The following is a 25,032-nucleotide window of genomic DNA, read 5'->3' on the forward strand; positions in this document are numbered from 1 at the left end:
ACCTATTTCAAATTATTTTTATTCCAAAACTTCCCATTGTAAAAACACCGCGAATTTCATACATGTTTTTATATGCACAAAAATGAATTCTTACATGTTCCCTGATAATGAATGGGGGTTACAATTATTTAAAAAAATGTCAATGATTTCACTACCTTCAACTTCACACCATAAAATATCAATTTTTGACGTGTGTGAATAATAAAAAAGGGGATTTTGTTGAATTTGTTTTTCGCTTCATTGCGGAACTATAATGATAACGGATTAAAGATGATAGATTATCATCTTAAACTTTCATTCAACACTCATTGATATTTTTAATTTTGTTCATGATGGCAAAATAATCGACAAGAATTTGAAAATCATTTCAAGAGAATTTTATTTCAATTCCAAATCACTCACTCTGTTATTGATGAAAACCATTTCAAGTGCACCTTGCAAAAAATTTCTGCCTAGCACTATTCCCAGAAAGCTACATCAAGAACACTTTCTACGTTACTCACAACTCGCCAAACTAGTAAGTACTGTGGGAAACTACAGGTAGGCGAATAGTTAACCACTACCCGAATTCAATATGGGTTGACGGAAACCCCTGTAATGGGCAGTACCTAATTATCTACCTGGCAATTTTATGAGTGTATAACGTGATTCTTTCCTTCATGTCTTGGTCATAATGCGAAATCCTTATTTCATATCAACAGTCATCCCATAATACAAATCATTTTTCTGTTTACGGTTCCAATGTCGAGAGGCATCATTGCTCTGGTAACATTCTTCAGGATGATTCTTATTATTATTTATATTAAAGTCGAATTATTCAGCAAATCCATTTTCTGGTAAAATGGCACAGTTTTTCCACCAGAAGATGGCTTTGGTGATTTTACAGCTTTTGTTTTTCTTGAATGTATATATCGAGAGAGGTATATACCAGAGTATCAACGGTATACAAAAAATGTTGATGTATGAGAGCGACTAATAATCTTTTCATCAACAAAAAAGGCATATTTGCTCATTCGTTTCACTGGAGAGAAAACTGAAGTAGCCATGTTACATTACACACTCAGTGTATTAAACTAATAACAACAATGATTCAGACGTAAGGACTTCATCATTAATTTATATTCTTCAGGTAATAAAGTACCTTATTGAAGCACTATTGATATTTGCCGATGACATCACCTTTATCTTTTCTCAAATATGATTATTTATTGCTGCCGAAGCAGAGGATAAAGCCCAAGAATTCCCAGTGACCTCCACCTAACAACTTGCCCCCGAAACCTTGGTCAATTTGCTCTCCAGCCAGTGCCCAAAAGGAGAAAAAGGACCTGCTCCTGTCAGAAACAGGGCTGCTCTGCTCTCTGCGCAATATCCAGAGGCAAGTCTTACCTCAACGCCCCCGAGTTGGTGATGACTTAATCGGACAGGGAGGAAGACACAGACGATCCATTTCCCATCACAGCACAAACTTCCAAACTGCCTCTTCAAGAGGAACAGTTGGAAGAAGGAGACGAACCGTTGCCATCCAAAAGAATTCTGATTGAGATATCACAATAAACGTCGTCAAGTAAGCCTAATACTACCTACCACCTCTTTCTGACTCCTTTAAAACGTTTATTACACATTTTATCACTAATTTCAATAACAATAGATAATACTAGTATTTACCTTGCGTTGGTTTTCTGTCCCTCCTCTTCTTACAAGCTAAAATAACCAAAATAACCTTTTTTTTCGAAATTTTGATCTTTCTAATCCTTTCCAAAGTGCTGTTACCTTGGCTTCAGTTACCAGAAACCCCGGTTTCCTCGACTTTTCGTTTTGTTCCATATATAGCAAGGAAACTATTTGAGCCATAGGATTCAGCTTGTACTCAGATCAAAGTCAAATGAGAATTTTTGCCTCTATATTGCTCGGAAGATGTGTTAAAGTGTTATTTCCAAATTTTTGGAAACGATATCCGATTTTCAATATATCTCGGCTTCGGATTGACCTACAGAGCTGAGCTAGTGCTCAAGTTGTAGCTAATCTTGTTAACTTTAGAAGTGTAAAAAAACATTATTTACTGTAGGATACATACTTTGGATGATATACGACAAAAACTAATAGAATCTGAAAAATTCGAGGTTTTTCGAACACTGAAATTTGTTCAAGTCTTTTGAAGCTGCAAAATTGGTTTCACACATTTGAGGGCTACCCTAACAACACCAAAAAAATTCAAAACGCTACGTTGCTTTACGTCTATTTGTTATGTTGAGTTAAACTAAAAAACTCATGAAATGGTGATATTTTTTAAAAAAATGTTAGAATTCCTTGATATTGTTCTAAAGTCTCCAAAAAGAATCTTGCGAGATGTTATAAGGTGATACAACTTAAATAAACAATGGGTAGGTACTGAAGAAAGATTAGGTTTACAAATGTAAACCATAAAAATAAGAGGTTACCTGTGAAAAGAAATCGATCAGAATTTCATTTCCAACGGAATTCAGTGTACATCTCTGGAAAACACGAGTCACAGAGCCCGTGTCCATATTAATTAATACTAAGTATCCTCATTCCCACAATTCAAAGATTTCGGTACCTCCGCAGTATTGTTTTCTTCGTTATCTCATAATGTCTTGCACGGGGCGATAATTAGTTCTGCTAATGCCGTATTATCAAGCATAATAAATTATTCGGTTAAAAGAAACCTTGAGCCTTTTCCGTTATATACTTGCGTTATGCATGAAAAACTCACTTATACATACATTCAAGGTTTGCTGTTATTTTTTCCGTCACTCAAATACCTGTATTAATAATTGTAGAAGTTTTAGTGAATGTAAATAGAAAATATCACCACATTCCTGATAGTGAATTTTCATTATATCGTTATAACTAGGAGTTATGACGATGGTTATTTTTATATATGGTAGTTTGATTTCACAACCATTTCAGGTAGATTTTTTCGTTTTTTCATGTTTCCGCAATTTCATTTTAGTCCGGTCAAATTAGACTAAAAAATAAGAGTGAAGGTACATAAATTCACAACAAGCTGCAAATGCGTGTAATTGTTCAAAACATAGTTAAAAATGAGATTTTGAAATTCCGAATGATTGTGATGCCTGGAAAAAAATGTATTCAAGGTCAAAGGTCGAAAATCTCGAAAAAAATTGGTTTTTCGCGATTTTCAGGAAATCGGTAAGTTTTATCATAAAATAACTTCAGATAAAAATTGTAGATCATAAAATTCTCTACAAAAAATGTATCAATACTTTTTTTTCTTAGGGCCACTGTTTTTGAGATACGACGAGTCAAAAAGTTGTAAAAGTTGTAATCGTCATTATATGCATAAGTATGCCACGTATATACATCTCTGAAGTAGTAATTTAAATAAAAATATTTTTCTATTGGTATACATAAGTATAAAAATAAGAATATCAGGTAGAATGAAATCCAGTCCCTTAATTTGTACGCTACTGTAACCTTGAGCCAACATCTGTCTCCCTGTTCAATTGTGCTCCCTACCCTTTATCGTTGTTTGATGACCTCGGGATGCGTAAAACACAGAAGTCTGCCATTTACGATTGTTTCCAGCAGGTCAATATTGAAATTAACAATACTAATACGACATACATCATTGACGGTGGATACTTACTACATCGTGTTGTGTGGGATAGTGAAGAAACATTTAGCATTATTTTAAATAAATACGTTCAGTATTTTGGTGCCAGAATTACGGTCGTATTTGATGGCTATGATGATTGCACGAGAAATATTAAAGCTGCAGAACAACGTCGTCGAACTTTAGCAACACCTTCATCTTCCGATATTCTATTTGATGAACTTATGACAGTTCCTACCAGTCAACAGAAATTTCTTGCAAATACTCACAACAAATCTCGGTTCATTTCAATGTTGAAGGACAAGTTTATTGGCGATGTAGATGTGCTGGCCATTCAATTGGTCCTCTTCTGCCAATCCATTGTCCTTCAAAATGATTATTCAAAAAAATTTCGAACCTGCTGGACATAATGGGGTGGTGCACCGTCTTGTTGAAAATGGATAAATTCATCTTGACATCTTGGATCCTGTTCAATTATTTCAACTATACGAGGTTGTATTGCCTCTTTAAGAAGTTGTAAATAAGAATCACTGGTTGAATTTCCATCAATGAAAAATGGACCTATAATATGATTGCCTAATATTCCGGCCCAGACATTCAACTTTTGGGGATGTTGGGTATGTATTTCGGTGTATTGTCTTGGGTTTTCATCCGACCAATAACGGCAATTGTGACGGTTCACGCAACCATTTAAATAAAATGAGCTTTCGTTCGAAAAACAGATGTTATAAAGCAGTTCGGGATTTTGCATTAATCTCTCACTCATGCCCTCACAAAACTCCTGTCTTCGGTCAAAATCATCCTCATTGAGTTCATGAACAACTTTAATTTTGTAAGGATGGAATTTGTGGTTTTTAAGGATTCTCCATGCGCTCATATTGCTTATTCCGGACATTGCTGATAAACCTCTGGTACTTAACCTGGGATTGGCGATGACTTGACCAATCACTCCAATCGCACTATCGTCATTCACTACCCTTCTCTGAACATTTCTTTTCTTATTTTAATCCGAACCTGTCTCCCTGAATTTTGTGACCAAATCCAGAACGTGATTTCTGCTTAGGTGTTTACCAGGGTTTTGCTAGTTAAATAAAATTGATGTTCTATTAGCATTTTGGTCGTAGCCAAAAAATAAAGCAATAACTGAAACCCTTTCAGCAGTAGTGTAAGGCATTTTTAAACAAATAACAATAGACGACTCGTTTAAACAAAACAATCGAACGATGTACTAATGAAAACTGGAAGAAGAGGAGTGGGTATTGATTTTAAAAAAAGGGATTTCATTTAACAAAAAACTGATAAGAAGAACTGCTCAAATTTTTTTTTATTTAGGCATACAAGTTACCGAGTGGTCTGTCTAATGTATTATTAACATAGCAATTTTAACTTCAAATTATCTCGAAAACTAATCGTTACAAAAATTTTCTTTCAACAGAGTTGTGAAGGTATTCGAAAGACCTTTAAAACAAGGAGCCACTCGACCTACTTTCCCTATCTAAATAAGGGTCATCGGACGCACCCCTCCGAGGGGGTGCGTACTACAAAAAATCTGATCAGTCTGAAAGGTGTCGCCCTTTAATTAGAAAACGACTTGTCCGAGCTTTTTTAAAAGTCTCACTTTTTATATTTAAAAACGGCTGCGTTAAGTTTTCGTTGTTACACACTGTATGTTAAGATATGAAAGGGCCGTGGTATTGCACACTCAAATGAGAATGTTACAATTTTTTCAATAAGAAAAAAAATAATGAAAGATTACTTCACGACGTTTCGATTGTTAGTATCCACAAACGTCTTCAAGTGATAACTGGGTCATCACTCTGTTACCAGATCGTAACTAATAATATGATCTTCGATAAAATTCACTCACAAACGGTATGTTAATATCGATTTTAGTTAAGTACTTATACCGGTGTAAAGACCGCTGTTTTTTTTTATCTGACGTTGTATGCTTCAGCTGCCAAACTGACAGTGGAGTCGGATATTTCTACCCTTCATGAAAAAAACAAAATGCTCATTCTTGCATTCTTGGTTAGTGTACTTAGAGATTTAAAATATTTACCAACATTTTATTGAACGGGTGATTCAATAATGCTCATATACTTATAAAGAAGCACATTTTCTAAATAATTCAATTTGACCAACTACGAAATATTTAGCATACTTCATATTTCAAGAAGGTGATGAGGACACCACTGAGAGCATCCATCCCCTATCAATATGAATGACTCTCAAGTCCTTTGAGGGGCGGAATTGCAAATGAATTTTTGAAAAAAAAACTCTATTTCACCAACTCCGAAATATTTACCATCCTCTTGGCTAAATATTTCGGAGTTTGTCAATTTATTTTGCATCTGCCATTCTTAGACGTTTTGCGAGTCATTCACATAGATAAGGATTTCTTCCTTCTGAAAATCTTAATCTGCAACTTCATCTACTGGAGCGACTCGAGGGCATGGCCATCTCAGGTGGAGGTGATGTGAACTGGCCACCGAGATAGTCCGATTTGACCCCATGAGACTTTTTCTGCTATGGTTTTCTTGAGTCGCAGGTGTGTGCGAATGAGCCCCAAACCACAGCGGTGGTTTGTGGCCCATGCCATCTGTCAAATTCAGCCTGATTCATGTGCCAGTCATGGAAAATTGTACGTTACGGATGTGCTTCACCCAGAGATGCCGTGGTGGCATTTGAACGATGTTATATTCCACACACAATGGCATCAATAGGTCTTTCAAACGAATAAAAAATTTCGATGTTATCTCACACAAACTTTATTTTATTTACATTCAAAGATAGGAAAGACCCTATATTTCTGTCGTCATCATGTAATTAGATACTTATCAGTTTATCTGTGTATCTCGTGATTCTGATCAGTGACTAGTATTTAAAAAATCAATAGGTTGGGTTAGGTTACACTAATATCGATAGTAATGATGAGCAGTTCAAAAGTAACATTTTTTTTTCAGATTGTCACTACCCCTACAGAGCGTAATAATGGGTGTTTTTTATAGAGGTATAGAACTTAAAGTTGGCATTACTTTTCAAGATGGCGACCGATTTAACAGCTGTCAAGTGATTTATTCTTAGTTCGGTTTGGCAATTCATCATGAATAGACTCACGCCTGAACAACGCTTGCAAATAGTGCAATTTTATTTCGAAAATAATGGTTCTGTGCGGAAAACTTATCGCGCACTACGTCCATTTTATCGTCGACAAAATTGTCCATCAGAGCAGTTAATTCGATTAACCATGGAACGTTTTCGCACCACGTTTACTCTTATTGATAACTCGCATCCCCAGAGACGCCGCACGGTGCGTACAGAAGAAGCTCTTGCTTCTGTACAGCGTAGCATTGAGGAAGACCCGGAGGAGTCCATCCGCCATCGAGCACAGGAATTGGATCTGTGTCCATCCACTTTATGGAAGATTTTGCGGAAGGATCTTGGTTTGCGTGCTTACAAAATCCAACTCGTGCAAGAATTGAAGCCAAACGATCATCAAGTAAGGCGTAGATTCGTCGAATGGGCCAAAAACGAGATTACCGTTGTTCCCAATTTTCATAAGAAAATTCTGTTTAGCGATGGCACTTCTGGTTGAATGGCTACGTCAACAAACAAAACTGTCGCATTTGGAGTAAAGGTAATCCTCAAGTGTATGTCAAAACACCGTTACATCCACAAAAACTGACTGTTTGGTGCGCTTTATGGGCTGGTGGAATCATTGGTCCGTACTTTTTCAAAAACGATGGTGGCCAGAACGTTACAGTCAATGGTGATCGGTATAGAGCCATGATTACTAACGTTTTCATTCCTGAATTAAATAACCATGATGTCCAGGAGATGTGGTTTCAACAAGACGGTGCAACATGCCACACAGCTCGTGCCACAATAGATTTATTGAAAGACACGTTTGGTGACCGCCTAATTTCACATTTTGGACCTGTGAATTGGCCTCCAAGATCTTGTGATTTAACACCGCTAGACTACTTTCTGTGGGGCTATGTAAAGTCATTGGTCTATGCGGATAGGCCACAAACGCTTGACCATTTGGAAGACAACATTCGCCGTGTTATTGCCGATATACGGCCACAAATGTTGGAAAAAGTGATCGAAAATTGGACGTCCAGATTGGACTACATCCGCGCCAGCCGTGGTGGTCATATGCCAGAAATCATATTTAAAATGTAATGCCACAAGATTATTTTTCGGATAAATAAAATTCATGTCAATCGAATAATCCATCGTTGTTTTATTGCAACTTAAAGTTCTATACCTCTATAAAAACACGCTTTATATTCTGTAGTATACTTCTTCCAATATCGTTAGCATCGTGCCGAAGAAACCCAACCACAAAATCCGCGTAGTCAGTGATTAATCGAAATTCACCAATCAATATATACGTTTTAACTCGACGATATACGCCTCAGGTAGCTGTGAATCAATGTATCGCTTGAATCTAAAATTTCACGTGTGTGATTCATTGGGAAACTGGGGCGCCTGAGAAGAAAACATACGATAATGTAATCAAGACTGCAGAAATATTGAATAAGTCAATCTGGTTTTGAAGTAGAAGCTGAACCATACTGATATAGGACAGAAATTAAAAAACTTCTACTGATTCAAGAGAAAACTTATTGTGAGATTTTAACAAAAACACTTAAAAAAAACAGTTTCACAAAAACACAACACATATTTCGCCATGCAATAGCTTCTTCAGGAGTATAGACACGACTGATGTTATTTTGTGGAACGTCTTTAAAAATTTTATGTGTTTATAATGTTATTTACTACAATTATGATGCGAATTTTTTTTATGTTTTATATTTTTGGAACGCACCCTCACGGTAAAGAAAACGAGGGTTGTAAATAATCAGTTCCCCAGTTTCTCGAACAGTATAACTTTGAGAATTGAAAACATGAACTTTTGTTTTCAGTACCTAAACTTTTGAATGTCTTTCGAAATTTCAATTATGTCTTCATCCAGCAGGTCTCGAATTGGGACTACGACTTTGGTCGTAGTCGACGAGTTATTCAATAAACGAAAATTCACCTCTCTTTCTGAATGTAAATCGAAAAATAACGATCCTACAAAAAATTGATGAGCCCAAAATTGTCAGAAATTTGATTTTATACAACTTTCTTTCTTACTATTTTTCTCGTAAAATTTAAAATAAACGATTTGTTCAATAAAAAAAAATCACCTCCTCTTTTTCGGTATAAATCGAAAAGTATCGATCCCAGGAAAAAATTGATAGGAATCAAAATTGTATGAATTTCAATTTCAAACAACTTTTGCTATAACTATTTTTTGTGTAAAGTCAACCCTCAAATTAAGGATGGCGAATGACAAAAAGAGTCCCCCCTCGCCAAAGAATTGGGAACTCACATGAACCCAATGTAAGGTGGATACGAAGGAGTACGATACTCTCTTTAGTTTTAAATACAACCATAAAAAAAAGTTCAAAACATATCTGAAGTCTTCTGGATAGATAATATATAAATGTTATTCCTTGCTCATATGGTTTTTCCTTTGTCTCACTTTCGTGTATGTTTTGCTATGTATTCTACCTTATTTGAGCTGAATAGATTTTTAATATTCACTTTGAAATTTATATTTTTTTATTTGTTTTTTTTTAATTTTTACAAAGACTCATGAACTACTCACTTAACAATATACAGCTGGTCAAATATAGGAGGTTTAAGAATTGCGTTATGGCCCCGCCCACTAGATAGAGAAAAGAGAGAGAGAGAAACATTTCTCAAGCCTCTTCCTATATTTGATAAGATGTATACTAGGTAATTATTTTCATATTTCTATATAATTCATGCTATCCCCTAGGCTATGTCGTAAAACAACCTTGGCCGAACTCCGCCCTTTCATTGATTTTTGCATCTACTTCTTTATAAACAATGTATATCAATGAATAAAGCCCTTTTTTTTACCGAAGTATGCGCTGATTAGGCCCTATCCCCCGAAGCCCCGATATATTCGGGTGGGTGCGCCAGCATTATCAACCAACGATCACACCCACACCGTGGGGAGTGGTCGTTGGTTATTATTATCATTATTATCATTTCATTATTGTCGAGCAGGTATGAAGTAGGTACCCTATTCATTCGATAGTGAATGAATAATCACAAGTTTTGTACGAAAAGTAATTTTTTATGGAAAATCAGTTTTTTAACAACCTTTCTTATGGTTTTTTCTACCTTCCACACTCTGAAAAAATATAGAAATTGTGGAAAAGAAAAAAGAATTATAAAGGCGATAAAAATAATCATAACATTCCAAACTATCCAGACCATTAATTTTATCGCGCGGCACTTTGAAATGTGGTTGAATGTAATTAAGGCAAAGAAGTTGGAAAGTAAGCGCACAATTTTTATGTTTTTAGAGTTTTCAGTAGCGATTACAAATGTATTGAAGCCCTACAAAATTAATATCTGCAATGACCGAGAGAAAATGATGTGGAAAAATAGCAAAAATGCGACGTAAAATCTGCATCTCAAAAAACAACGTTCATTTCATAATATCTCCTGAAAAATTATTCAATATTTTTCAATTCCGTTTGAGGAAAATATTTTGTATAAAGCCATCCATTATTTTCCAACACTTTAACGATCTGTGTGTGATTTATTCAATACTTTTTGCTCTGAATGAATATTGTAATTTCCACATAGCAGTCATAATTTTTGAAAATATACGGTTTTTAATGGATCTATCACAAAATAATGAAATAAAATATTTTCAAAGGCCTTTAAAGGATAATTTTTTGATTTATGTTATACAATATTTATCTTTTCTTGTGATTTTCTATCCAATTTTTTATCAAGACAAAACACAAGCACTACAGTAAAATCCTCAGGTGCATGTGTGAAAGTAGCAATTCACGTTAGATTTGAATCGCTGGTGAAATACGTTCTCAGGAAGTTTATTCCACATAAAACCAGTTCTCCAAATGAGAGAGTTCTGAAACAGTGGAGTTCGAGGTGTACTGAGTTGAACCTCAAAACGATGAGCTATCACAGTTTGCCGCGTATTTCTGATATGTACTGCTCTTGGTGGAATCAAATGTCACAAATGGAGTGGCATACTTGAAGACTGGCTGTAAATCAAATTATTTAAAAGAACAATACGTTCAGGCCAGTTTCAAATCACCGAAATTCCCCTGGCTACTACCACGAAAGGCGTTGGATTATATCCGACGGATTGTTCTTTTAGATAATTTGATTTACAGCCGGTCTCCAAGTGTGCCCACTCAATTTGTGGAATTTTCTTCCTTAAACGAGAAATTGGGCAAATTACGGATATGTGGTTACCTCGTTCACAGGCAGATGGTGCGATGACAAACCTGTGCTTGTTGTTCGCTTCAGCCTAGTTCGAGGAATGATACTATGAAAAAATTCGATTTTCAATTACCGGAAATCATCGACTTTATGTTGATGATAGATACTATCTTGCACTGATGAGTGGCCAAACAGCCCGAAACCAGTCTGCAAGTATGTTCCAATAATTGAAAATATATTGCGGCACTTGTATCGCCAACAGCATATGCAGGAATAACTTCATTGAAGAATCCTGCACTGACACCTGTCGGATATAATCCAACGCCCTTCGTGGTAATAGCCAGGGAAGTAGTTGTTTTCTGATAGGTGTCAGTCTATTAACCTACAGTGTAGATAATTTGAGAATGACTTGAACGGACTGTTCTTTTAGATAAAATGGAATCCAATGTGCCAAGTCACTTGAACACCTCCCATGAAAGTATTTATAAAAGAGTGACAAATCTCCAACCTTTCTTTCTTCGATGTTGCGGACTATCAAGGTTGCGAGAGATGTTCGTGTCTCCAATCAGGCAAATGGCTCTTTTCCGGATGAAATCCAGCAACTTCAGGCTATGCTTAGGGGCGGAGCTTCATACATTAGAACATTAATCCAAAGAAGGTCTGATCTGAGCTTTAATAAGCATCGAAAGTTGCTGAGGTGTGTAAAGTTTTCTGGTTGGTAACAGTGTTCCAAGCTTTTGAGAAGCAACTTTTACAATTCCAGCGACATGATTGTGCCAAGACATATTTTTCCACTCAGAAAGAATAAAGTTGTTGGAAATGCCTGAACTGAACTATAGAAAATATTGGTTTTGCATTAGCTTACCTTCTATTTTATGTAATGAGGGCCAGGAGGGGAACACTCTATGTATAATTTCAATAAAATTTCAATGATCTCCACTAAGGATTGAGTGGGAAATGGATAAAAATACCAGCGTGGTCCAAACAGAACTGGCTGGTATCTCAATTGCCACAAAAGAAATAACCAAGAAAGGAATTTCTGGCAAAAATAGAAAGAAATTTCCGCTGACAGCAGACAAGCCCTATTAGCTTTGGACAGACAACGTGTAGTACTAGAGTGCCACCAAGATTTACCCAAAGTCTCGGTAGATAATAATATTATCCTGAGATGGGTTAAAGGGCACGACAGGAGTAAAGGTAATCACATTGCCGACTCTTCAGGCAAGGAAGCGGCTGGACTAAGAATTTTAGGACCCAGTGGCACCTACGGCCTAATGACTTCGACAATTGCGGAACTAGCCAAATGTTACACCTATGCTCAAACCCTAAAGAGATGGGATGGAATCAAAGGATGCGATCTTGCCAGGATCACTCTGGGCGACTCTGGGAAGCTGGCGCCGAAGAAATATCTGGCGATGACCAGGAAAAATCTACGCTCAATAGTAGGATTTCTGACTGACCACTGTCAATTAAGGAAACACCTCCATAATATGGGGCTGATGGACACACATTTATGCAGGATGTGTGAATAGGAAGATGTGACTGTCAGGCATGTCTTATGCGAGTTCCCGGAGTTATCGTCAATAAGAGAATGCGTGTTTGGCGAGTCTTGGCCTACACCAGCCGATATAAAGGATGTGTCTCCCAGTGACCTGTCCACCTTCCTAGAAAGGACAGAATGGACGATGACCTAGGAGGACAACTACTCGGGAGGATGTACAATGGGTCACATGTGGCCTAAGTGCTGTGGGCTTACACTCCCTCCCGACTCTACAGATACAGAATAATAATCTCCCTCGGCAAAACTCGGGATCTTCCCTCATCACTGATATAATGTTTTTATATGTAATTTTTTTTAAATCGTGTGATTTTTCGTGTGATTTTTTAGCAAGTATACCTCAAAGTCTACCCCTTCCAAAGTTCTACCCAATAAAATTAGTTTTTGAATACGACATCAAAAGCAAAATAGAAACAGGGGTGGGTAATTAGAGGTGGGTTTTTACTTACAAAAAAACGAACAAATTATGAGATGAAGCAATAATTGCTCAGAAAACTTTTCTGTTGATTTCAATGAGTTTTATGAAATTGTTGATATGGTTTTTCCATATAGTCGCGAGTTTAGAATAGGATAGGAAATAACTGATAGGTTGGCTTAAGAATTATTGAATTTTTGATAAAGTTTGGGTAGAAAGGTTAAAGAATATTTTCATTCATTGATGTAAACTTCTAGTTTTTTTAGTGAAATCAACAATTACCACCCTGGATTCAAAATACTTCAGGGTTGATCAAACTTAAAACAAAATCTTTCTCAACTCATGTAGCATGGTGGAAAATTAGGTACAGTCCTAAAATTATTATTTCTATACAAAATAGAATTCAAATAAGTATACGTCGAAGGTAATATTATAATAATTGGTAACCTTCTATGATAATCAAGAATAAAATAAAGACTACTGTAAGGTCTACCTTTGGTCATGATATTTACATATCTAAAGATTTCAGAATTTTGATAGTTCTTCAATTCTAAGTACTGCTCGCTTCATCGAAGGGGTTTTTCATCACTATCATCATTCTATAAGGGTCTTAATCTAAGTTTTCCCTGAAAAAACTCACCGAAGGACTACTGATGATATTCGTCTGGCTGTTGCTCCACTTGCCTCGCATTTTCGACCTCGAAAAAAAAAAACAATCGCACTATATAAAACCACCTATCTGTTTATCTCGTATAGATTATCCCTGTTTTCACAGAGCACCATTTTTTCGACGACTGCGACTTGTGCGTAAACTCTGATAATCAACCAAAACAGCTCGTCAAGAAATCCCGAACTGGTGCAACTTCGAACAAACTGCGAGAATCCCGCAAACTTTGTTTTTTATTTTTTTTCTTGCGATCGGCAAGGCAGACCAGACCCGTGTATGGTTCTCTCGGCGGTCGTTGCAAACTGGTTTTCCGTTTATTGGCATATCCATGGATACGAAACTCGTCGTACTGATAACGTAATGAGATTTACCTTGCGCGAGTATGTATTTATTTAATACTTTGACCGAATGTACAGGATGAGTCGCAACTGAAGTGTGGCAGGCGAGCTCGAGAGGTGGATCGGAAAGCCGGAAATCCTCGTCAGCGAATAACTCGATATCTGTGACAAGTCTATATAGGAATAGTCAACAACAAATACTGAAGAGCGCAAAAAATGCGTACAAAATATAAACAATATCAATATCATCAGTCCAGTAAGCCTTCAGACGAATTTTAACCCCTCAGTACCTACCTTTTTTTAAGCCAAGAAAATCTTCAGTGTAGTCTGTATTCAAAAACTACGTTTCCTGATTAACTATGCAACAAGGAGTGAAAAATTATAAAAAAAAAACATAATTATGCCCAAACTGTATTAGTAGGTACCAAGGATATACGAGTATAACTCATCAATATTAAAAGTTATTCATAATTTTTTCATACGTTTTCAAATATAAAATTCAGTTCGTATGATACTCAACAAAGCAGTTTCTTTATTGTTACACCTGCTGTTCTTGCTCTAATCCCATCTTTGCTCCCATCAAGATGAGGTGAGTGATCTATAGAATCATGTCATACTTCTGGTCATGGCCTAACTTATTCAATTTATCTAGCATATTCAGTTCTCGACGTTTCGTGGGGGTCACTTGCCCTTCTTCTTCTTTTGCCGTTCACTATTACTGAATCAACTGCATAAAAGAGTATATTTCTATCAACATAAATGAAATACAGTCCACTCATTTGATCTAATGAATCAACCCCACCCACTGAGTGATATTGTTTCATAATTTTGGGCCTTGTTACTTCTACACATTTGCTTTCTGTTTTATTCCACCTCAATACTTTGTCTAGGTTATCAGCAGCAAAACTATGGTACCCTTGTCCATCCATTTAACAAGTACATCACCATCTTGACTGGTTACTTCATCATAAGACCCTATACCCTTTTTTAATTTTTTGTCTTCCAATAAAGCAGGTTTGTTGAACTTGGTACCTCTTACTGCCGCAACTGCAAATATTTTCCAATGTTTTAACACTTAAAGCAGTTGATAACATGAAAAATAATTATCGAAAAACAATTTGTGTGATTCTTTCGTGATCTATCTGAAAGATGAAGAATAACGGCCGACCCAAGCCCGAATGTCGTTAGATTCTCAGGATTCAAACCAGTTGAACTGCCTTGGTATATTAGAAAATCATTCCACATAGAACAAATATTCTTAGTCCCCATTGGTAAGCCGGATAGACGTGGCAGAAAGGTTTTTACGATTTTTGTTTATGACCTTTTTCGTGTTCTTTCAAGACTAGATGAACGGATGAGGAGATTCGTTTTTCTCAAAATCCGGGAGGGCGGGTCCCGACTGAGTCTTTTATATGTCCCTGGATCCAGTAAGGCGGCAATTTTCTCATTATAAGCCTTGATGTTCATTACGGCAGTGGCATTTCCTTTGTCAGCAGGCAATTATCTGTATTGAGATTTTTCAGGGCCTTTTTTTCCCGTCGTGTTGTGGTGGCCTTGGATGGTTTTGGGCGCATAAGAATCCCTGACGTTTCTCAGCAATATCATCAGGTATCCGACATTGACAATGACGTTCTCGTGGAATTCTTTGGCTGGAGCTACAGCATAGTTTCTACCTTTGGCGATTATGCTGCACTCGTCTTCTGACAGGTTGATCACTGTTTGTTGTACTGCGGTGATTTTTTCTGGTTCTCACTCAGACCCTTGTATTTTTTATATGCCTCTTGATAAAGGCTAATCTTGTGGTTTCCATCGTGGCCATCGTCAATTGTGCCCAATCATGCACTGCAGTGGATCGAATTTTCAACCAGGAAAATAGCTTATCTCCGACTGTAAAAGTTTACATTCTTTCAGCAATTTCAATTCAAAACTTATTAGATCGATAACCTATTTATTTTGTAGAAATTTATATTGAATTTCTACTAAGTTTACTTGAGAATGGTTTAACAAATCAAAACCTGTCGTAACAAGTAAAAATGGTAGTAGAAATCAGACAGTTATTTTCTTTATCCTATATTCGGTTTTTTGAAAGTTGCAACAATAGAAAAACAGTACCACACATTTAATATTTCTTTGTTTGTAAGAGTTAATTCGAACATTATATTTTTTTTGTTATTGAACGAATAGTAATGGAGAACTTTATACATGTGTAAAAGAGCAAACTTTTCAGTGCAGTCCGATGAGTTACTGCATAAATTCAAAGTGCCACGAAGAAAAAATCAGAAACTTGTCGTATTCAATCTTGTAACTTTTCAGATGCTAAAATCGGAGTCCGTCTTCAAAATTGGAGAAATGTAAAAACATTCACAGTTTTCTTGTTTACTGTAAATTTCATGAACGTCAATTTCAATCGTCAAAACATTTGAGCTGTCTCTGAAAAATCAATCCACTTCGTGATTTTGAATATATTGCTGTTTAAATTAAAATCTCAAGCACCAGGTGGAATTTATCCTCGGGTCATATTGTCGCAATATTCTGAGATGCAATTAAAATCTATTCGAAATCAAATTATGCAAGTGGTTCAAAGCCGTAAAAGGTTGAGACAGAAAGTTATTTAATTTGGCTATTAATGGTCGGACGTCTTACTACACAGTTTAATAGATACCTATTAATGAATGACGATTAAACTTCGCTAACTTATCTAGGTTAGCGTACGACTTTACAGTCATAAGTAATCAATTATTTATCGACTTGAAGTGAATATTGAAGACCTATATAAATGTACGAGTAAAATGCATCTGAGATTATTATAACATCATGACGCATAGGAAATTTTCTTCAATTTCTAAATGTCGAATTTGATATGGAAATTTTCACGCTAAAACAAACAATCTTTTATTATTTCGTTGAATTCGTGATCTATGCTTTGATGTATCATTCAATATTTGTTCAAGCTTCTGGTTCACTGAGTGTCAAAATATTAGTGTTGGTCCAATTACTATTCAAATATTTATAATAATTGGATAATGATGACATCTGCCCGTACGACGACGCCATCTATGGGATCTACAGAAATCCGAATCCTCTAATATGAAAGATAAACGTGGCTCCTCAAGGCGGTTAGTTGCAACATGACATGACATGAACCACCGAGATCCGTCTGATGTCTTTCACTGCAGTTTTCACTTCGAGATGACTTGTTGAAACACTTATTTACTCAGGTTCTATCTTGAAGGACAGTTGAGTCCAGCAATGCATATATGATTCAGCATACCAACACTGATGAGATCTATGGTGAGTCAAAACAGCGCTTTCTGGTGTAGGATCAACAAATGCCTCATTACCCGAAGACGATTGTGGATACTAACAATCGAAACGTCGTGAAGTAACTTGGCTTGGAATCTCTTAACTTTTTATTTTCATTTCTTGTTCGATTGTTCTATTTTTACTTGTATTTTATTTCACTATTATTGCATTTCAGGTTTTTTGCTTAAATTATCAGCTATTCTTTTTTAATTCTTCTTTTTTAGTTCTTTCAGGGATTTCAAATCCCTTTATATAATATCAGACAATGGAAGTCCGAACTAATGAAAATCAACAAATTCGTTGTGTTCGGGCTCTAATTTTCTATTATTAATAATGTTGATTCGCATGAATTTTATAGAGAATAAAGCATGGTAACTAAAAATTGAAACATAAGGATGAACATATAAAACGATTATTCGAATAAAAATACAAAATACAATTTATTTCATATTTTTCACACTTTTAATTTCAACACTAACGCTTCACTAACAAAAAACTCGGGAAACATTATTACTAGACTCGTGAGACATACACAATTGCTAGACTTCCACTGCTTGATTTAAATGAATTAATAGTGTTGAAAATATCTCCACGCACATCTTATTGTGATGATTTGTCACAATACATGCTTTCTTTTCAAGAGGGGATAATCTTATGCTACCTCCACTATTGCTGACATCTCATTTATCATTTTTCAACTATTGATTCAGCTAGAATATGGTCTCTCTAGCGTTTTCCCCCATACAACAGCTTCCTCAAGCGTATTCGGTATGAACTTCCTCTTTCCTAAATTGGCTTCCTCAGCGTGTTCTGTTTGAATACCTATTCTGGTTTATTACATTTCAGATGATTCCCTTAACAAATATCTAAGTTGAGTCAAAACACGAGATCTTTCAGGTCACTCGGTAGCTCCCTCTATGTTTCTTCAAAAAGAAGTCTATTAAACATGCTCAAATTGTACTAACTAAATCATTCATGAATTGGATAAATGTAATGTAATAACAATAAAATAATATACGGAAACTATAAAAAAAATTCTGGAGTCTATATAGAGTTAAAGGTGGATTTCCCCCAGAGGGACAAAACCACAACGAAACAGCAACTGTGTTGTCAAAATAAGAAATGATTTGAAGGCTTTGTGTCAGGGGCGACTGTTTTTATCAACAACGAAATGTCCCGTCGGCAGGCGGAAAGATCAAAATGTTTCGGTGTTTTGTTTTTGTAAACAAAGTTTGCTACGTGAAAACGGTCGGCGATAACAAAAAACATCTATTTAGGTAACTATTTTGTTTTAATGTGTGACTTCATGTGACATTATCACTTTATTCGGTTTATTCGGTCTGTTTACACTGTTGTAAATAGGTTTTTCGACTTTATACAAACGATTAGACTTCCTAATGAGTCCACATGTGCATTCAGAAACAACTTTTTTGCGTCCACTATATAATGTGTGTCTTAGTTGACATATGATCAAAGACTTGAACCAATCTCATCGAGCCTTGAATTAATTGAGTGAGAAGGCAAAGTCGAGAGTCGCAATTTTATTGTTGATTGTTTCGATATTAATTACATGTTTTTTGTTCGACCTCTAGCCAAACAGATGCCATTGAATAATTAAATTTGTATCAAAATTTGCTTCAAAATTACGTGATGAGTTTTGTGTAATTCAGAAAAAAACGGCAAACTTGGATCGAAATTGGAACATTGATACTGTGAAATGAAACCAGATTAATTCATTCAGATTTAGATCGCGGAATATCAATAAGACACACCTAACCGAGTGTCAATTAGGTTTGAGTGGTAATAAAAGAATTCAAAGCGTCACCAATTACTGATAGAGGCAAAAAAACAAGTCTGGAAAGAGTGCTATAACGGTTTGAGTAGACAAAAAGAACCTGAAATAGCTCCTGTCCTCGATACGCCAACAGGAGGCAACAGGAGGTAGGGGGGGCAGTTGCCCCTCCTAGAGATCAAATGTAGCTAGCCGCAAAGCGACCAAAGTGCGAGCAATTTGACTTCCTTATCTAGTAATAATTTCCGCATCGCATGACAAAACATAAATAAATTCACAAGGTTTAATGTATATTGTAGAAAGTATCGAAATATTCAGAATAACATTGAGAATTTGACATCTGTTTTTAAAATCACCGCCATTATCATCACGACTATATCAGATTTGCCATTAAACAGTGTAAAAATATGTAGGTAGGAAATAGGTATGGTGTGTATGTGTTGTGTGCATTGTATTTCTTTCTACGACAGTCGTTCACCAGCATTCACGTTAGTTTTGTATAATTTGTATTCGGCATACCTAAAATAGAAGTTATTGTTACGAACATACAATTTTAATTGGTTTTGTGGACAATGCCATCTGTAAATGTAAGTGTTCATAAGAATCACCTACAGCCTACAGTTGAATAAATCGACTACGATCCTTGTTAAACCTAGTATTTCTACTCGACGCTAGATGACGCTTGTTTAATGAACTCTCTGGAATTTGGTAGCAGTTTCTAGACCGGGTAGAATGTTACCGTATATTCTAGTATAATGTTCGTTTGGGAATATAAAGACGTGAGCCGCTGTGAGCGAGTCACTTTTTAATTGGAAGCGATAAACGAAACAAGCTAAACAAGCGAATTGGAAAGCGATTATAAGACTACCGGCTTGCCTGTGTTTGTCAATATTGATTTATATTCATTAAATAATATCATCTCAGTGTTGAGTTGTAAAGTTTCTGAATGTGTCTCCATTTATAATCTTATCAAAATGGATATCACAAAGTTTTTTGGTAAGTTATGTACTGCTTTAATCTTGGACTTAGAGCTAGTATTTTTATTTTATTTCTCATAGCTAATAGCTTTGGTAAAGGATATACTAGCTAGAGACGTATAATAATCGTTAAGAATATCATTTTTAATTTTATCTGGCACATTTTTGTGTGGAGAGAAAGGAAAAAGTAATGAAAATTTTGATCGCTTTACCATGCACGACCTGAATAGTAGAGCGATCCTTTAGCAGCCTCAGAAGACTGCTGAAGACAGAAGATCGCCTTAATGGTCTTGCAATGATGAGTATAAATAGAGCTATAATAAATAAAAACCTAAATAATTTTAATGATAAAGTGCTTGAAACTTTTGCAAAAAATCCCCACAGGTTATGTTTTAACTGCATATTATTTTTGTTAAAATAAATAATTGTCACTGTGTTTGAAAGTTTGATTTAGTTATTGTGCTGTCGAGGGCTTGTGAAGTTTTATTTATTGATTACAATCGTCATCGAGGCAAAGACTTTCAAAATGTAACGCTTCATGCTTTCGACTGTACCAGGCGTTCATATTTTTTATCTTCCATAATATTGCCCCATTGCCCTCCCCTTTAGTCATAAGCTGGCGACGCCCTTGCTCTGGACCCATAACCTGTTATGCAGAGTGAAATAATACACGTGCCCTTTCTTTAGTATTTAGCATAAGACTGCTTTATTCATGACATCAGACGAATAGACGAGTACAACTGACGATAGATGGCACTCCGTGAAAAGATATCAATTTAGCTGATACCATGTAGCAACATAGTGAGCCGTCAGTTAAATGCCACGGTCTTGTTTTGTTATCAACAAATATAAGATTTTGCTAGTATGAGTCTATTGAGCCAGTTAGGATTCATTAGATAAGCCATTAAAAGGCGCAAAGAGAGGTGAATAGGGCAATGATGGCGAACCTATGGCACGCAAGTCAGTGCTGACACGCGAGCTCATTATTGGTGAAACGCATCTTCAAAGATGAAAAAATATGCAAATTGACGATTCGTAGATGTAATTGGTAGATTTTCAGAATAGTATTTAGACTCAAAGATCTGTCAGATATGGAACGAAATCGGTTAAAGGATGAAAATGAGTACGAATTTTGATATCTTGGAACAGATTACCTGGCACGTATACCAACTTGAAAGATTTGACAATAGCTTTTCTAACAATTTTTTCATTCAAATATTTTTGTGAGACAGCTAACAGATGAAGCCAGTGGCGCTTGCTTGGATTTGAAATGTACCGAGTATAAACCCGAAATTAAAGATATAGCAGACAAACTTCAGCTACCTACTAACTACTATTCATAAACGATCGTCACAGTTCCCAAATTCAAGTTTATATAATCACGGTTAGTATTCCAAAGTAAACAAAACAATTAGCAATGGTGGCTAACCCATTGCAACTGCATTCGTAACCCATCATGCGCAATATAATAATTGATGGACGAATTCCATATGATGCGGCAATGGCCTGTCGCTGTAAACACAATAACGGAAAGTTGCTGGTACCAAAATAAAGTTCAGTGACAGAACGCTGGCAAGATTTTGTCACCTCATAAAAAGTAATGTGTTGAACCGTTGTCATCAATGTCCGATGATTCCATAGATGGCCCAGTAATTAGCTGACCGTCAAGTTTTGTTGGGCGATCTTTCAAGTCATTATATCAAAGTTCCAACCTTTGTGCCAAACATGTTCAAAGACATTGGAAATATCATTATTAATATTTCATGTCTATCCATCTTTCTGTTTGTCTTTGCTCCAAATATTTCAGAATATGTCCGTTAATAGCTTTCTTGATGATTTTCAATACTATTGATTGTAAAACAACTGGTATATTTGTGAGGTTTTTTCTTACTCTTTTCAGGTATAGTTTGAATTAGAGCAGCCTTCCAACAATAAGAAACTCTTTCTGAAGACTGTTTTGTACATTTTGCATTCAGTGTAGTAGTGAGAACATTTGCCTCATTCTAAATGATTAAACTCGCTTACATATCCCGTCTTTAAAAAACGTTATTGATTTAGGAAAGAATGATTTTGGTTTTCTACTTCTCCATAATATACCTCTTTCAAGTTCTCAATTTGGTTTTTTGATTAGATGAAAATAGTTCTGAAGAATGTCACTGAGAAATATTATTCCTTCCATTATACTGTTGCTAAATGAATAAAATTTGGTAACTTATATGGAGTGGTGATAAAGTAGAACATGTATCGAGAAACTTATTTACTTCAAATATATAGATACATAAATTTAATATTGTATCAATATAGTGCAAAGTTATAAATGAATTCGCATATATTGCAGTCTATTGAAATAAAATAGGAAACTATTAAAAAGTATGAGCATTTCTGCATACTCCACAGCCCAAAGCAAATTCCTCACCAGTTGGAGGATGCTTAACATGTAGGGGACACTCATCGCCTTCTAGCTGTTTGGCTCTTGGACCTACAAGAAAAAGGTAAAAATTAATTTTTCATCATTCAGTTCCTCATAGGTTTATATTTCTTGGGACCAATGAACTTCATCATTTCTAACCTCACCTGCTGGGCAAGAAGGAAGCTCGTTTTTGGGTAGGTTGGTGACCCTTTGGAAATCGTCGTGGCAAGGGTTACAGAAGTGAGTGGTTCCAAAACAAAAGAAAACGGCGACGGAACAGCAATATCGACATTTATATTCCAGGAAGTCGGTACCGTGTTTGGGGCACATCTGAGCTCTAGCGACGTCTGAACAAGCTCCACAAACCAACTCTTTCGGATCATAATTTTCGCCCATTTCCACATCGCATCTTGCTTCACCACCATAATATGCCTGAAATTGAAAAAATTAATTGAGGTAGTTCTGTACCGAAAATTTCAACGAAGCCAAAATGAATAGAAAAAAGATAATAATGCTATAACATTTCAACTATCCCAACTCTTTTACAACAGGACCGTGACCTCCGAGGAGAACTTAAGAAATAGGCAATATCTGAATACTGAAACTAAGGTTCAGAGACTACCATAATGACTGTATATCAAAGGCATAAAGTAATTTATATTCACACTGTAAGCGACTCCATTTTACACATCATTTTTAATGTATTTCATTACTTCGGACTTTCATTGTCTACTAATATAATATAAATTGATTTGAAATCCCTGAAAAAAAATTAAACAGATTAACCGAAAATAACGATTTTATTAAACCCAAAAAACTGAAATTACAAAGAAATAACATACAAGCAACAACCAACAAAATAAAAAAATGAAATATCTATAAAAGCTGAAAATTAAATAATGTTATTAAAAATAAAAAATGAAAAATAAAAATTAAAAGATTCCAAACCAAGTTACGTCACGACGTTTCGATTGTTATTATCCTCAATAATAGTCTTCGGGTTGTTGCTTGTATGTTATTTCTTTGTAATTTTAGTTTTTTGTGTTTAATGAAATCATTATTTTCGGGTAATCTTTTTAATTTTTTTTAGGGATTTCAAATCAATTTATATTATATTAGACAATGAAAGTCCGAACTGATGAAATACACCACGAAACATTGTCAAGCACCTTCAAACAAATAATTTTTAATGATATAGAAGAGAGAAATATCAAAGGAGCAAAAAAGTGCTGAACAGAGGTTTTCAGCAAACAACCTAACCATAAATAGTACAGAAACATAAATTTCACCCCAACAATTCTGCGATCAGGCTTGAAACTTCTGGATGAGACTCTAAATGAAAATGTAAACTGAAGTAACCATACAAATAGGCTAATGAAAAAGTATCAATCACAGTTTTCTTTATATGTCAAGCATACCAATGCTTCAGACAATATAATTTCGCATCACTCGTCTTGTAGACGAATAAGGAGATTATCATGTGGAAAAACTCCTGTGCCGCCAACCAAATTTTCAAGCTGAAATTAAGATTTATACGTTAACCAACCCTGTCGATATTTATTTGAATTCAGCAGCAGGTGCAGCATCACCTTCTCTGCGCAACTGTGCTCTATGGAATCCGAAAATCATAAAAAATATGGGTGTGTTAAAAAATAAGTCGAATTTTAATTTTTCTCAGAAAATATTCATTTATTCATAAATATCTATCTGGTTCCCTTCAAAGTAATCCCCTCAGATATAATACACTTGGTCAGTGTTTTTCCAATCCTCGAAGAAGATTTGCCCTGCACTTTTTGGTATGTCTCGATTTTCATCTCCTGAATCATCGCAAAATGCTGTCGTCTCGTGGGTCTTGACTCTCTTGGGCCCTTTTACTAGGACGATTGGACTTTGGTTTCGATATCACAACCATATACCCATGATTCGTCACCCGTCATGACCCTTTCGTTGACGTCATGACCCTTCCGTGGACATATGTTTGAGACGAGTGTACCAACATAAAAAAATAAAAAATCGCTAATAGAAATTACGTAGCCCGCGAATTTTGAACATTCAACTTATTTTTCAAACATACCTCGTAAAGGTAATATCTGGCAAGTAATATCAACGTTTTTAAGACATTATTATTAAAAAAATATTGGTGTGTGGTTTCAGGATAATTAAATCCTCATTTGATATATGATTGTTTGATGATTAATTCGACTTTTCATTGAAATTAGTTTTTTTGATAATGAAAACCATATTTTTCTCACCTTTTTGCACTTGTAACAAACATAATATGCATATCTGTCCATCGCATATGATCCTGGATCATTGAAAAATCGTGCTCCTTGTATCATTACAGCTTCGGCAGTATGGAGGCCTTCATATTCTAACCTCATCAAAGCTTTCCGTCTCACATCTTTGTACAGTTCTTGGACAGGAGATAATATATCAGTCAACGTTTCGTGTTTGATTTCCTCCTGGAAGCAACATAATATGTTTGAATGAATCAAAAGAAATATCAATATTGATAATATATTCTTATATATAAAATTCTCTCGTCACGGTGTTTGTGGTAACACTCTCTCGAAAAAGTTCTACCTTGGTAGGTATGAGAATGGTTCGTAAAGTATATTTCAGTACGCTAGATGATTAAGGTGTCCCCATCCAGAAAAACATTTTCTACAACATTTATTTTGTATTTTATTATT

At 35.6% G+C, this 25,032-nt stretch overlaps 2 protein-coding genes across 2 annotated transcripts in view; both read right to left on the reverse strand.

Moving 5' to 3' along the window:
* Positions 1–13,838, reverse strand: part of Blot (bloated tubules) — a 68,214-nt gene extending 54,376 nt beyond the window's left edge. Inside the window, exon 1 of the mRNA XM_074176910.1 lies at positions 13,493–13,838. Within this exon, the coding sequence (XP_074033011.1) occupies positions 13,493–13,543 (51 nt within the window). The 5' untranslated portion in view covers positions 13,544–13,838. The remainder of the gene's footprint in view (positions 1–13,492) is intronic.
* Positions 13,839–22,171: 8,333 nt separating this feature from the next.
* The window catches only part of hiw (MYC binding protein highwire), a 216,379-nt gene continuing 213,518 nt past the window's right edge, over positions 22,172–25,032 (reverse strand). The window contains exons 54-56 of the mRNA XM_074176913.1: positions 24,592–24,801; positions 22,504–22,771; positions 22,172–22,408 (exon numbers count right to left, since the gene is read on the reverse strand). Coding sequence (XP_074033014.1) covers positions 22,293–22,408; positions 22,504–22,771; positions 24,592–24,801 — 594 coding nt within the window. The 3' untranslated portion in view covers positions 22,172–22,292. The remainder of the gene's footprint in view (positions 22,409–22,503; positions 22,772–24,591; positions 24,802–25,032) is intronic.

The sequence above is a fragment of the Leptinotarsa decemlineata genome, unplaced genomic scaffold (genome assembly GCF_025532065.1).
Source record: "Leptinotarsa decemlineata unplaced genomic scaffold, Ldec_3_MD MMD2_tig00002082_RagTag_RagTag, whole genome shotgun sequence".
Lineage (NCBI taxonomy): Eukaryota > Metazoa > Arthropoda > Insecta > Coleoptera > Chrysomelidae > Leptinotarsa > Leptinotarsa decemlineata.